At 32.7% G+C, this 15,815-nt stretch overlaps 1 protein-coding gene across 1 annotated transcript in view; it reads right to left on the reverse strand.

Moving 5' to 3' along the window:
• LOC126966875 (homeotic protein ultrabithorax) overlaps positions 1–15,815 on the reverse strand; it is a 174,427-nt gene that overhangs the window by 34,501 nt on the left and 124,111 nt on the right. Inside the window, exon 2 of the mRNA XM_050811161.1 lies at positions 5,522–6,621. Within this exon, the coding sequence (XP_050667118.1) occupies positions 6,320–6,621 (302 nt within the window). The 3' untranslated portion in view covers positions 5,522–6,319. The remainder of the gene's footprint in view (positions 1–5,521; positions 6,622–15,815) is intronic.

The following is a 15,815-nucleotide window of genomic DNA, read 5'->3' on the forward strand; positions in this document are numbered from 1 at the left end:
ATATAGAAATACAATCCCGCCTGTCTCCCAAAGCGTTAGGCAGAGATAATGGACATTAATTTGCCAAAGTCCAGACCATAGGCAATAATATACTAGCTACTACCGCCCTTTGCTTCACATAAATATACAAAATTCATATATTTTTTTGTTAATTACGAAATCCGTAGAAGTTCAATAAGCCGTTACAATAATTATTTAGTTTTTCCCAGTTCTTATACTTAATAAAATAATGTGACAGCAGAACAGTCAAAGTGTGCGTCAAAAAATTATCTCATAGAACCACTGACGTTCTATATAGAACGTCAGCTATGACGTTCTATATATCTATGCTAATAAAACTATTCATTTAGAATATTTGAAACTAAAAAATATTAAGGAATAGAAATAAAAACTATCCTACTCCTCAAGTTGTTGTTGTCCAAACTTCAAAGTGTGCAAAATTTTATTAAAATCGGTTCAATAGTATAGTAGTTCATCGCGGACAAACTAAGTGACATGAAATTTTTATATATAAAGATATTTTTACCTCGAGCGCTCAATATCAAAAAAGAGTAGTATTTAACATGTTATTCTCACTTCAAATATTTTACACCTTATTTTCTAATAATTTAGATTCAATATTCTTAAAAATCGGCAATCCTGAAAATTTTAGAAATAAAATTATCAAGAACCTAATCTCTGCATTAAAATTTGAAACGTATGCAAGAACAAATAGGTTTTAATATTCCAAATCAATTAGAGCATTATTTACGAAACTGATTTACTGTATACATTATATAAAGGCATTACACAGAAGCCTAAAGCCTCGTGCACGGATACAGTTAATTAAATAAATCGTTATCGATGAAAGCCTTCAAATCGACTTCGCGACTTGAGGTGAGTAACCTGGCTTATACATGTAGGGTAACCATTAATTATAAATTTCCTGGATTCTCAACTGAAATACACTTTCCTATTTTATTACCAAAATAAAATATTGAAATAACTAAAGGTTTTTCACACATGTACTTATGTACCTATGAATTTACGTGTTTTTTTTTATAAAAACCCTAAACAATATGAAACTGAACGCCAACTTAAGGTAGTATTTAAAGTAATATAATATTTACAATCCATTATAAATTATGTTGAAATTGTTACATTACCTTTATATGGTATTAAATAGTATATGGTACCACAACGGCGCTTTTTTCTACAGAGAAAGCAGTAATGTGTAAACATTATTGTTTTTCGGTCTGTAGGGCGCCGTAGCTATTGAAATTACTGGGGAAATGAGACTTAACATCTTGTCTCAAGGTGATGAGCGCAATTGTACTGCCGCTCAGAATTTTTGGGTTCAATAATCTTGTGCAGCACTGCATTGTAATGGGCAGGGTGTATCAATTCCAATTTCCCTAATTGTCATTAAAAAGATTAATAAGTTTATCCCTATTTTAGTTTTGCTGAATTTATGGTCAGCATAAATTCAGTACAGTGTGCAGTGCAAAGTCGTGGCAGGCGAGACGGGGCAGGCCGGGTGAAGCGATAGTATCGCCTACGATGTACATACAACATACCTTCTCTATACATTTTAGTCTTTGTTGTACCTAGTAGCACTCTGTCGTTTTAAATAATGTGATATATAAGCAAATTTAAATGAGTAGCTAAGAGGGATTTAATTTATACATAAGAACGATCTCGAACGTCTATATTTGATTTAATTATGTTTACAAATCAATCAGATTTTTTTCTTAATTTGATGTAGCATATTTTGCATGGAACTCTAATATATTTTGTGAGAAAAGTATCCTAATTTACGCCCAATAACATAAGCTCATCTTAACCCGTCCAAGTTAGCTAAGCTCTTTTGGAGATTAGCCGGAACAGGCAAACAAAAATAAAAAACAAAATTTCGGTTAACTATCTGAAATAAACTTTCATACGCCGTAATTTTTTTTTTATTTAACAGACAGACATTGCAATTTTGCTTAAAAATACCTAGACAGACTAAATGAAGTATTTAATGAATATCCTAGGAGGAAAAGCAAGGCCGTGCAAAAATGCTATGCAGGATCAAGATTGATATTTGAAAGAAAAAGAAAAGAAAGAAAATCGCTCATATACTATTGACGCGTAGCTAGAGGCTAGATTATGATTATTTTATAGCAATAGCAATGACAGTACAATATTGTATATTTTTATTAAAATTAGCGCAAAAAAAGAATGCTGGGAGAGTTTCTTCTGTCTTCTCTCTCAGAGCACCATTTGTCTCCGAAGCGGTAGTAGTATCTAGAAATGACATCAAAAAGAATTCTAAACGAATCAATTTTGAGAAGATAAATGCCTTTTAGGCCTATTCATGCCTGCCTACATTAAAATAATAGTATATAATACTAATAATAGTATCTAATCGTGATGCTAAAAATGAATATTTCATACTTAGCATCACCAACTATCACGTGAGTATAGTATTACCAAAAGCCAAGTCATTTTATAGCGTTATACCTTATAATATATTCAACAAAACAATAGCTCAATAAACACCTACATAATATACAATATATATCGCTCCCGTAATGCGAACAAAATGTAGACAGTAAAATCAGATAAGATAAGCAAGAGAGAGATAAGACAAAAACAAACAGGCCATTAGTTTAGGAGACCCAAGTCTTGTTTGGATGACCTATGCCATTTGTAGCATTGTTAACTTATCTTCCTATGTCGTATTCTATACTTTGAATCTACATACACTGAAGTCATTCTGAACTATTTCGGTACGTATTTTCAATTAATTATAGATATACTTAGTACAACTGAAAATTTCGTTCTAAAAGAAATTATTTCTAAGAAATGTATGAGAAATAAAAAATACTACGTTTAAATTTAAGAAGTAAAACTTATTTCGACGCGACGTGAGAATAACTTAGATTATTTTTCGGTTGGTTATGAATTTAAAAAACGAGAGTAAAGTTCACTTGTTAAATATATAATATTGAAGTATAAGGTCATATATATTTTTTATTTTGAATACTTATACTTGTAATATTTAAATTATTCATAAAAAAATACTATAAGATATGTATAAAAATCAAAAACAACAAGTAAATACATTATCATTTTATTATTATAATATAGGTAAGGTAGGGTCTTAAAATATTCGTGATATTTCTTAGATTATAATAAGATATTGATATAAAGTAAAAATTCCAACAAATCTCCACAGAATATATAATTTATTTCGGTGCGTAATTCGATCTCGGGCGAGAAGTGAACTTTCCGTTAAATTCCTCAAAGCGACTTTATATAAAAAGCGCTATCGATAAATAACAGGGCTGAGCGACATGGCCTGAGTCTTGGTGACTGCATATACTGGTCCTACATAAGAAAGATCTCATCTCGACAGGCTCAGCTGCCGTTACCGGGTCCGGCATTCGTGCGCATAATGATATATGCACGATGTTCCTTCCCCCAATCCCCTTTCCTCGCCTCTCTCGAACATTTCCACCGAACAGGTCTTATAAAAATGCAATATTTTAATAAGAAACCGCCGCTGAATATAAATTAATTTGCGGTACAAAATAAAAACGTCAAGTGCGTTGATTAATCGATCATGCATTATTCAGGTTTCATCTAATTAAACCAAGTTTTGAGCCCATGTTTATAACTGGTATTAAAATTTCATGTACGCGACTCATAAATGTAAGTTTTGAGAGATTTAATACAATTAATGTTGTCAAACATTTCGGTTTAATATGGATTTAATTTTTTTATGACAATAAAGGACGAGACGAGCAGTACGTTCAGCTAATGGTAATTGATACGCCCTGGACAGACGTAATATATTAAGTCTCCTTTGCCCAGTAATTTTACTAGATCTAATAGGAAATTACTCCAAAACTCTTAAGATTATAATAACATATTCGTTTATTATTAACAACTTGATGCAAAGAATAATATTTATTGCCTCATACAGTTTGAAGTCTACAGCTTAAATTCATTAAATTTATTGGTGTAGGAAAATAAATCTCGGAAAATTGAGTCGTATAAAATTTCACGAGACCTGATCGAAATCAAGTCAACCAATAATTTTTCGTATCGGACTGAATAATTATCTGTTATCGCTGAATTGATTTAGGTCCACTCAAAAATGGCCGACATTAGCTACGGTCAGCAAAATCAGTTAGGATTACTATAATATTAATAGTATTATATAAAATGCCATTATAGAATTCTCACGAGTAGGTAAATGATTTAGGTGATTCTAGTTTAAAATGGAATTAACTATGTTGTGGTTTTAAGGCTGAATATTTTTATACTCAGAATATGTAGTCATATGCAATGAAAATGCAAGAGTACGGGCTACCTGATTGGTAATACCAGAGAAAATCATTCCTTCCACACGTTGTGAGCATTTTAGAAAGTCTTACCTAATGGTTTTTTAGAATATGTCCATAAGCCTGGGTAAAACTGTAGATGTAAGTTCGTTGCAAAGTTTGTTGTTGAAAAACTTTCTTTGAAACTGCACAATGGATGAATTCCTCACATGAAGATAGAGATGGAGAGACATAGAATAATAATTATTATTATTAAATTGGTAATCTATTCAGCGGTGCTTTAAATCGGCAGAAGGAATCAAGTGAAGCAGTTCTTGGAATAGATCATCTCCAAATACGTCGTTCATAGTTTATATTAAAAAATAGTAAGCAAAATGCACTCGTTTGATAAAAACCATTACTTTTATTACAGGTAATAAGCCATTGCAATAATTATTAACACCACGCACATCGATTTCAATTACATTAACGACCAACTCCATAATCTTGTTTCGCGTTGACAAGATTTATGAAATGAGTTTTAAATCCTAATTTAACGATATAACACGCACACTCGTGCAGGTATTCAACATTTCTCAAGTAGCGACATCAATAACATGACCAAATATGATGAAAGGTATTTCAGCTGGTTCGATTTTGCCGACCGTACCGTCGTGGACGGCTTCAAGTATTTGCTTTTTAGTGTTCGTTTGTATGCTTACGTTACCATAATAGGTATTCGAGATGAAAATGTCTATAGTCAATTTAATTAATAGAGTTTTGCCGTCGACAATCCGAAGAGCGATTTAAAATTAAGACATTACATTATGCTTACTAAATCAATAGATCTTTGAGTGTGAATAAAATATAGATTGATGTTTTATTATGTTGAGCTACCGTAAAATGATTTATTTAATAATAACGAAAGTTGGTGCGTATATAAGGTGTAAAATTAAAGTTTTTCAAAATAGCTTCATGAATACCTAATATTGAAATAGCAAAAGGTTTTTATCAAACGGTGTGCACGATCAACCTTTAGCCAGTAGAGACGGTCGGGAGAGATCAAAGCGCCTTCGAACCGGGCTTAGTAAATTAAAACATTGCAAAACAGCTATCCATAGACGTCGCGCTCGATTTCAAAAATGGCGACGCATCGCCCGATGACAAGTGAGTTTTTCGCAACCGTCTCCACTCGATAAATAATGCCGCGGACTTTGACAAAAACTTACCTAGTCCTGTTTGGTGGCCGGCGGTGCTCCCCCCCTCATTCCCCGCCTCTCTTTACCCGCACTCCTGTAGATTTTTTCCTTTCATTCCTTGGCGCCTGTGCAATCGCATAACCCCTCACTTGCACTCTTTTAATCCTAACTATTTAGTATTTACACTGTAATGCGCTAGAGTTACTACTTATATTTATGGCAATCTGTTAACTTCACCGACTATTTAACTGCAGGAACACAACCACATTAACACTATCATAATGCGAGAGTATTGAAACTAGATGGCGCTGTTGTACGATTTTCACAAGAGTCTGGTATAGGATTACTTTAACTTATTGAATTATGACTTCATACTTAGCTTTAAGGGTACGAGACCGGGTCTCTTTGGTAGGCATATATTAATTTGTACAACGTAACTATAGTTTATACGCTCAAACGGGACTACGATCGCACAATATAACGCTTTACGCAAATATAGAACTACACTATCATACACGGAAGAGATTTCTACAAATTGCACTGGTTTTCAGACGCGAACATCTAAGATAGCGCGTATTAAAATATAATATGTAAAATAAATCAACAAAAACAAAACCCGAAACACAAAATAATACGACCCGTTTCTATTCTAACATTAACAGTTTATTTATCAATTGCTCATACAAATTAAAAACATTCTAATACGTGATAATTGATTTAAAAAATAATCACAACAACCGAACAACACTTAAATAACGAAAATAATTACAAACAATTTACAAAACACATTCTAAGAGACTGTTCATACGGCTCGCGTTGCCGTTGCGATTAATGTTCGGGATGGCCTTGCGCCGCAGCAGCTGCCGCAGCCGCGGCAGCCGCCGCTTTCTGTGCTTGCGCTTGTTTTTCTTGTTCATTTAACTCTTTTATTGCTTGGATCTCCTTCTTTAACTTCATCCTTCGATTTTGAAACCAAATTTTAATTTGCCGCTCCGTTAAACAAAGCGCGTGCGCCATCTCAATGCGTCTCCTCCGCGTTAGATAATGATTCGTGTGAAACTCCTTCTCCAACTCCAGCGTTTGATATCTTGTGTACGTCTGTCTTCCTCGCCTTCTGAGTCCATTGGCACCTGCAACAAGAAAAAAACGAATTGTTAGTGATCAGCGCCCTCTGTTATTTATTTTTAAAGTTAAAAATATATTTATCGTTTTAACGTTTGATTGTCGTTGAATGGGTTCGCATGTCTATACTGCTTAGTTGAAATGACTTTACAATTGCCAATGGCGACAGCTTCATTTCGTCTCGCCATTGATATTGATAAATGTTACCGATAGAAGTCTTTTGAACGCAGTTTGCCGAATGGTAATAGATAGCGGCTATTAGAATGTACATTTATTTAAAGAACATGAGCGAGAGTATGATATATACTAAGGACTTGTTAATGTACATAAAACAACATACTTGTATTGTGAGTAATTTCGAAAAAATGCTCTGAATAAAACGCAATTAGGTTCGCTTATGTAAAAAGTATCAGACGTTTTGCAGAACAACGGTCTTCCAAGGTGCTCATTACAAAATACCTGTACCGACCATTATTAATCTTCAGTGAGCCTTCACTGGAAAAGCTTTTGAATTGGTTACCAAGAACCAGATTCGTGAGTCGATAGCCGAATACGGGCCCGTAGCCTCAGGTTGAGAAAATTCGTTCATGTTCAATAAATTTCGAATAATCGTGTAAAATTACGAATAAATTAACGATGGATACGGTACAGTAGCCAATTTAAATATTTATTACCTATATGTATCAAAAAATGTTTGGGAAAGTTTTAATAATAGGCTTTTAGTAGCATGTTTGCATAGGTAGGTATAATATATGCTTGTCTCAGAAAAGAAACTTTACCTAGGAAAACTGCTGCTTAAACAAATTTATGTGTAACAAATATTTTTTTTATGAAAATAAGGGACGGAGCAGGACGTTCAGCTGATGGTAATTTATACGCCTTGCCCATTACAATGCAGTGCCGCTCAAGATTCTTCAAAAACTCTGAGCGGCACTACAGCTGCGCTCGTCACCTTGATACATAAGATATTAAGTCTCTTTTGCCCAGCAATTTCTTTAGGTACGGCGCCATATATATCATATTTCTCTGTTCATTAAAAAAGAACACTTAATCTGTACTCACAAAACTATTTGAATATTAAATTAATAATAATATTAATTTACTGAAAATTTTGTTTATCATCTCAAACATGACACTTCTATGATTATCACTGGTATACTTAAGAGCTTTTTAATATTTTAAAGTGTTAAAATTATCACTTACATATACATATTTTTAAAAATAGTTTCGTTATACCAAAAACACTCAAGCCAAAAGCAAGTACCTAATACTGTTTTGATCGAACATCGTGCTTTAAATAAATAATCTTCCGACGATACATTTATATCTTGTTCTAAATAACGTGTCAAAAACCAATCGGCTGCTTAAAATACTAAGCAAAGTAACACGCTGCTTTAGTTAATACAAAAATAAATGCACTTTAAAACGAGGCCAGAGAATGCTTCTCACAGTGTAAAAGGGTTGGCAAGCTTTAATGGCTTAATTATCTCAAGTAGTGGGAGCGGTCGGCTTAAAGACCACACTGTATGCATTTGTTTATCTATTGAGAGACACACGGGAAAAGGATAATGTACTTGTTATAAATTAATTCATAAGTATTTTTATCGGTCGATATTTTGAAGAATCACTTGATATGGATTCAGTTTAAAAGTTCATTCAAAACACTCCACTGATTTTTTTTATGGAATAGGAGGACAAACGAGCGTACGGGTCACCTGTTGCTAAGTGATCACCGCCGCCCACAATCTCTTGCAACACCAGAGGAATCACAAGAGCGTTGCCGGCCTTTAACGATAATAATAAAAATAATATTGACACACTTTTTACACAAATTATCTTGCCCCAAGTTAAGCATATATAGCCTGTGTTATGGGTTACAAGACAATGATATATTTAATACAATATACTTACTTAAACATACATAAATTCATATAAAAATACATAAATACATTTAAACATCCAAGACTCGGAAACATACATCCATATTCATCATATAAATGCTTGCACCTACCGGGATTCGAACCACCACTCGGCTATAGAGGTCAATATACAAGATGAATAACTATATCTGGCTTAACATATGTTATTGTTCTTAAGATGTCTGTTTTTGCATACAATGCAATGCAAATATTATAAAATATAAAAACACGTAAAATAATAAAATATGGCGTCAATTGTTATGGCGTATGAGCACTCACACTACGATAGCTACGACAATGGCATAATTTAAAACAAATTCATATTTTCTAAAAAGGGATGTTGAATATGTAGGTATGGAATATTTTTTTATAACTCTTCTTTTTCGCTTTCTGTTTTTATACGAAGAATAAGTATCTACAACTGAAGGCTCTATATAAATAAATATAAAAAAAGTTATTTTAATTAAACCGTAAATTTAAACTTTATCCATACCAATACAATTAATGAAAAGGCATCTTACTGCTTCAAGGACAAACTAGGTACAAAGCCAATTTAGATGAAATTCAAACATAAACTGATAGTTAATAGGAAAAACTTATGTCAAATTTACGCCGAAATTTATTAGTATTCAATATTTCTCTTTAACAATCCCAAAAAAATATTCACATGCAACTTATTAAAACGAATGTATTCCGTGACAATTTGCGGATTGTAAATTCAATTCGAAAATCTTACCGTTCACCATAAAAGCAATAAACGTGACACAAATAGCTTCATTAAGGCACTGGGCGGGTTTTTGACTAGCAAAAAAGATGTGTGCAGATGCTTTAATAGGTAAATAATGACACTCAATGTTTCCGGAAACAAAATCTTGAACATCATCGCTTCGTATCGGGTTCCGTTCAAACGTGTCACTTCATTCATTCACATTCATTACATTTCATTTAAAAATGAAATTTTTCTATGTTTTGTATGCCAGTACATCGTATTTCAATAAAAGTTCATAATATTATATAGTTACTATGATCTTTATCTGTATACTTAGCTAAACGAGTGCCCGCGACTATCTCCTAGTAAATTTCGGCGTCTTATAACTCAATTTTATTATAAGCTGATCGCAATGAAATACTACCTAAATATCATGGAAAGCTAGCCCCATAAATTCAATGAAAACCACACAAACATACAAAAGTCTTACATACGGTTTCACACGTAAAACATTACCCATAAATCATTTTAGACAAACACAGATTTACATCTAACATTTATGTCTATCCTTTGAACAACGTTAAAGACGTGCTATGCTGTTTTAATTATTTGGCTATTGTTGTCATAAACAGCCATTAAAACAAAAGGAGGCACTACAGTAAAAGGTTTTCTCCATGCTTTACAAGTAAACCACAAGCCATTCCTAAAAAAATGTTTCAAAGTTGAACAAGTGTCATACCCAACCCGTTTAGCAACACGTGTCGCAAACAAAAGAAACCTCGTCCAAATCACCCCCTTTCTTCTACCGAGTTACAAAAGGATTGCGCAAGTTTATATTAGTCGTAAAGAATTTTGAACTAAGATCTATGGCCTGTAAACCGTTCGTAATTCTCAATGGTCCCGCAATTGTTGAGGACATTTGGACCAACTGTTGTTTGGTTCGATGTTTTAATTGTTAGTAATTTGTAAAACTTTTCAATGTGATTTACGAGAGCTGAAATAATTCATCGGCTTGAGTTTTTGGGTAAAGAGTTTGTAAAGTTAAAACAATAACGTCGTAAAAGGAAAGCTTAGAAAATACAGAAACACATAATAACAATTTCATTTTGTATGAGTTCTATCGTTCTATAAATATGTTAGTTTTTTTACATAATATGATATTAATGATGATGATTTTTTTTTATATGAGAGGGGGCAAACGGGCAAGAGGCTCACGGGATGGGGAGAAGTGAGGCAACCGCCCATGGACATCCGCAACAACAGGTGTCAAGACATGCGTTGCCGGCCTTTAAGGTCGAAGTATGCTTTTTTCTTGAAGGTTCCTAAGTATCTGTTCGGGAAGACCGCTGCCGGTAGTTGATTCCACAAAATAGCTGTGCGAGGCAAATAATTTCGAACAAAACGCGCGGTTGTGGAATGCCAGACGTCTACGTGATGCGGATGGTACTTTGCACGTGATATCCGGTGGTGGAATTCGGCCGCTGGAATCAACCCGAACAGCTCCTCTGAGCACTCCCCGTGATAAATGCGGTAGAAGATGCAGAGAGAACCCACATCTCTACGCAATGCTAGAGAATAAAGCCGATCGGAGATGACTTGATCGTCGATGATTCGAGCCGCTCTTCGTTGTATGCGGTCAAATGGAAGAAGCTGGTACTGGGGAGCATCCGCCCAGAGGTGAGAACAGTACTCCATGTGAGGCCGATGACATATTTTATTTACATAAAATACTTAAAGATTGCATACTATCTTGTAATATTTATACTTTTATAGTGTTTATAAATGAATTGTTGCCACTAAAGCTTTCATAGTGTAAATTCACTTGTCATTTTATATTTCCTTTATGTAATATTTTTATAATAACTTCCTTTTATAAATTCTAAATGAGTCTTTGCCCTTTTAAATATATTTTTTTAAAATATTATTAGAATATATTTTATTAACTAGGTTATAAATTATATTCTAGCTATTAAGTCTGTAATTAACCTTATCTGTAATATTTGAAAATGAAAATGATAAAAAAAATGTATATTTCTATAAAACAGATAATCATAAGAACAATTGTAAATATAATACCAAAAAATATATCTCAAACTTGTTCTCTGTAAAGTATCAATTGTATATCCACGCCATATATATTTACTATATACCTACAGTTTCCAGAAACATTCTCGGCAACCCACAGTCAGGCGTAAGATAGTTAAAAAATAAGGCCGTCAACGACCAATTTTATCTCGAAACAAGTTTTTAAAACCACTTTTCTGAATTTCGCTTATTACATATTCATTACAACAACCAGTTGACCGAGCTAATAACTCTTATTGGCTGTTGAGTCAAAAATTACAAACCTTTACACCTATATGTAAGTAAGCTATACACTACAGTATAAACAGCTTTCCGATAAGAATTACATAGAAATGAAATTGTATTAAATAAAAATTTTTTGAAATTGTGTTATATGAAAGTTTTCTTATTAGAATTACACAGAAGTTCTTAAGTATCTATATATAAATATTACTACTAAAATACCTAAGTGTAAACTTAGCCAGTTTACAGTAGGTAGGAACTCTAAAGGCTTTAATAAGGTTAACAATATATCAGAAGGTATTTGCTATATATAACAGAACACGTGTAACGTAGCCTTGTATAGGTAACGACCCGGTCTTCAACTTGGGTGGTCCAATCCCCGAACGATATAGATATACATATTAATATGTATAGTTAGCAGAGATTCAATTAATGTTCTTATAATGATTACAAAGGGCTTACTTAATTAAATATCCATAATTTTTCGTTTCATTAATGTTAATGTTTCGCACATATTCATAACTCTACTATCACTGAATAGAGAGCAAATGTCAATGTCAAATAGGAGTTAGGTTGTGGTTATTGGTAAAACGAAATATGCAAAGATATAACTTTCAAAATAGTTTAAGCTTCATAAAAACTGACCTTTTATGATTCCAAATATTAAAAAAATATGCTGAACTCGTATAAAGTTATCGCAAACAAATATTGTTGAATCCTATAAGAAACGACAGCAAATCAAGAGTGTGTCCAATTGAATCATAAAGAGTGATAAAGTATAAGAGACGCGTAGCTACAGTAATTGTAATTAAGTTCATGTGAGTTTCCAAGATGCCGCTGTAGCCTCCTCTATCGGAGCAGGCTTCGAACCAGACTGCTAGATGTGTATCGACTTGAGAGCTTGCTTGTTATCTCAAAAACACATTATGAATAATACATTAAACACAAACAACATACAGTCCTTAAATTGGCAAAGTTTAATTGACTTGAAGTTTAAAATGAAACATGATTCCGGAGCGGGATTTTATTTAGACAGACACACAAACTTTTTGCTTCCCCTCAACTCATCATGGAATCACTTTAAATCACTTATGGATATAAATGGAGTGAATTGAAAAAGAAATGAAAATTTGAAAACAATAGCGAAATTAAGTGCTTTTAAGATAAACAGCTTCTTTCGTCCATGCGATCTGTTGCGTTATTATGACATTAAAACTTAATCGAACTATTTATTTTTTAGCAATTACTTTATGTTGAATAATGAATTGTTATTTGTGGTCGTTGAGTTTAATTTACGACCTAGCTTCGATGGGAATGAATGCCAATAAATTTATGGGTATTGATGATAACATAAAGCTTATATTAGGTATGTATAAGTACACAATAATGTATGTGTCTTAGAGATATTAATGGTTCGATACTGAACGTGAGTTTTTCTCACATTGTTTCAAAATGACATACGTTTAATATATTTTTATTATGTTGAAATGTGACTGTGTAAGAGATGCATTTTTTATTGAAGATTTGATAGGATTTAACTAAGTAAAATATCGGAATATAAGTTGGTATATTTGTAGCTATGTAAAAGTTGAAGGCAGGTACATAGGTACCAAATAAAAGAATATGTTAATAGCATTAATTAGATTAAATCATTTGAATTACTTATATCTTCATGAAGGTTCTAAATTAAACTGTGTTGTTTAATAAACGCGAAGTCAAGTTATTCCTTATTTAAAACTTTTTGTCTTTTCTTACCTTTGTCACTACAGAATTACATGTCAGGGAGAAGTAATTTTTAACTTGGAGTAACTTTTATTGCGTTTATTAATAAGACTGACAGTGTTTAAGTAATAAGTGGTACCTATTATTGGAATAGCTCAGTTTTAAAGTGGCATTTATATTGCAGATACCCTAAACAATATTAGAACCCTTTTTACTTCACATTACTGGACCGATATTACCTCGTAGATCAGGGCCGAAGCCAATAAAAATTGTACATCCCTCCGGATTAGGACAAACCCTGACGTATGTGACACGTAAAAGCCTCAACCATCTTTAAGGGGCCAGTGTTAACTTATTTAAAAATCAATTTAGTGAACGCCCTCGAAACTGCAGTAATATAATGTAAACAGAGCGTTTCCTTACGATAAAATACGACCAAAACAATCGTTACTCAAATATATGACGCATAAATCAATAACAGTGTACTGATTCGGGATTTACGAGATCAGTCAGCTCGTAACATGAATAACACATAATGCAATGATATCTATATTCAATCGAAAATTGTAACGGCAGCCGTGTAATGGTAATTCAAACGTTTGACACATTATTCAGTTTAAGTACAAATCATAGAAACCACGCTAACAAGATGCAGCTGTTACACACGCGGAGACCATTTTGAAAAACTCGTTAGGCCTCGAAAATAGAATATAATATGTGTCACTCCTTCGGTAATAAATCAGCCGTGATTAATGTTTGCAAGGAGTGAACCATTCGTGTGACGGTGCAGTTACCTCATTGGGTGGCGCGGCCGCCATATTGTCCAGAGCTTGTAGCTGTCAAACTTTGAATTATCACCGTTCATATTCTTTCTTATGCATTTCTTATTATAAAAATATAAAAGGTTACTCGCGAAATATTCTTGGTATTTCTAGTTATAAAAAATATATCGAGTTTGAAAGTTAATTTAACGGATAATTTTGATAAATTGATATATTGTTTGGAGGTGTAAAATAATAGCGACTTATCTCCAAACATATTAAGATTTATATTTTGACTCAAATGCCAAAATATTGGATTCTGTCTAAGTTTCTATTGTTAATCAAAATTTATGATATTAATAATTCTGTCCATAATACATTTTTACGACATGTTTTTAATATCCATAATATATTGTTCTGGGTTTTAAATTTTTCGGCTCTTTTTTTTCAAATGATTTGTTTTGTTATTCGAGCTTATTATCTGCTTCCATAACCTTACTTTCATTTACCTTTAAATACCTACCATACAGAAAATTTATATAGTATGAATAAACATTGTAATTAGACCAGACAACAATTTTTGTTTATTTTTTGGCAAAAATCTCTAAGGCTATATGTTTATTGATCTGGACGGATTTTCCCGAACATTCTATAAGGAATAACTTAGTCAAATCTTTTAAGAATTGAATACGAAATCTGTTAAAACAATTTAAAAACCAATGTTTTATACCAACCATTAAATAAAAACAAAGTTTAAATCAAGTTGCATATTACAAATTCAAATTTCAAGTTCAAATGTGTGTGTATGCGTGCGTTTGAGTGAGTAAGTGTGTATGTGAATGTGTATTGTGTTCGCTAATATATTGTGTAATAAGCCTTATAAATAAATAAAGAATAAAATTCTTAAGAATTTATTGTCTATTCTTTTTTGTTAGAAATATAAAGAGTTAATGGAGTGATAAATTAATACATACTATAAAGTAGACTGACATAAACAATTTTTTTTTTACTTTAAAACACATAAAAGTGCCACCGTGTCCTCATAGTTTTCGGTCATCATCCATCTTGTTACAACTTTTTTACAGTCATAATAATATTTCAGATATATATTTACATATTTATTAACAATGTTGTAACGTCGTGTATTACGTCTACGCGAATGGAATAATGGCAATAGAATCCTTAAGTGAAAAATTAATATCAGCCATAGGATGAAAGTAAGGTTTTGTTATAAATAGGTACCTTGCTTATTTCGTTTTATTAGTAACAAGTTTGATTGTAGCCCGGTAACAGCAAACTAAACGGCTTACCTACTACTATCTTATTGGCAAGACACAACATAAATCGCCGAACGTGCGGATCTAAGCCTTAAGTACATACATTATAGGGTTGGTAATGTGAAAGCTTAAAAGGTTTTGCGTGAGGCGCCCTGAGAGCTAAGTGTCCGATGAGACGAACCAACAATTTGCGATTTAACGTGTGTTATATTGTGTAGTTATGTAAGTATATAACATCGAAGTATACAATTTAGATAATAGTCAACCGAGCTAAGTCTTGGGTAGGAAGTTGGGAGATGCACTGCAAGATAAGTTTATTTTGCTAATACTGCCTATAACCTTCGTGGAATTTGTTCCTTGAGTAATATCAAATAGTTTTACGAAACAATATTGCAAATAATTGCAATATTGTAGTTAATATAAAACTTTTAATTACTTAGTAATGCAACTGAGATTCCATAGTTATACATATAGGAATACAGAACGGATTTGGCATTTTAACTCAGG

This window comes from Leptidea sinapis, chromosome 11 (genome assembly GCF_905404315.1).
Source record: "Leptidea sinapis chromosome 11, ilLepSina1.1, whole genome shotgun sequence".
Taxonomy (NCBI): domain Eukaryota; kingdom Metazoa; phylum Arthropoda; class Insecta; order Lepidoptera; family Pieridae; genus Leptidea; species Leptidea sinapis.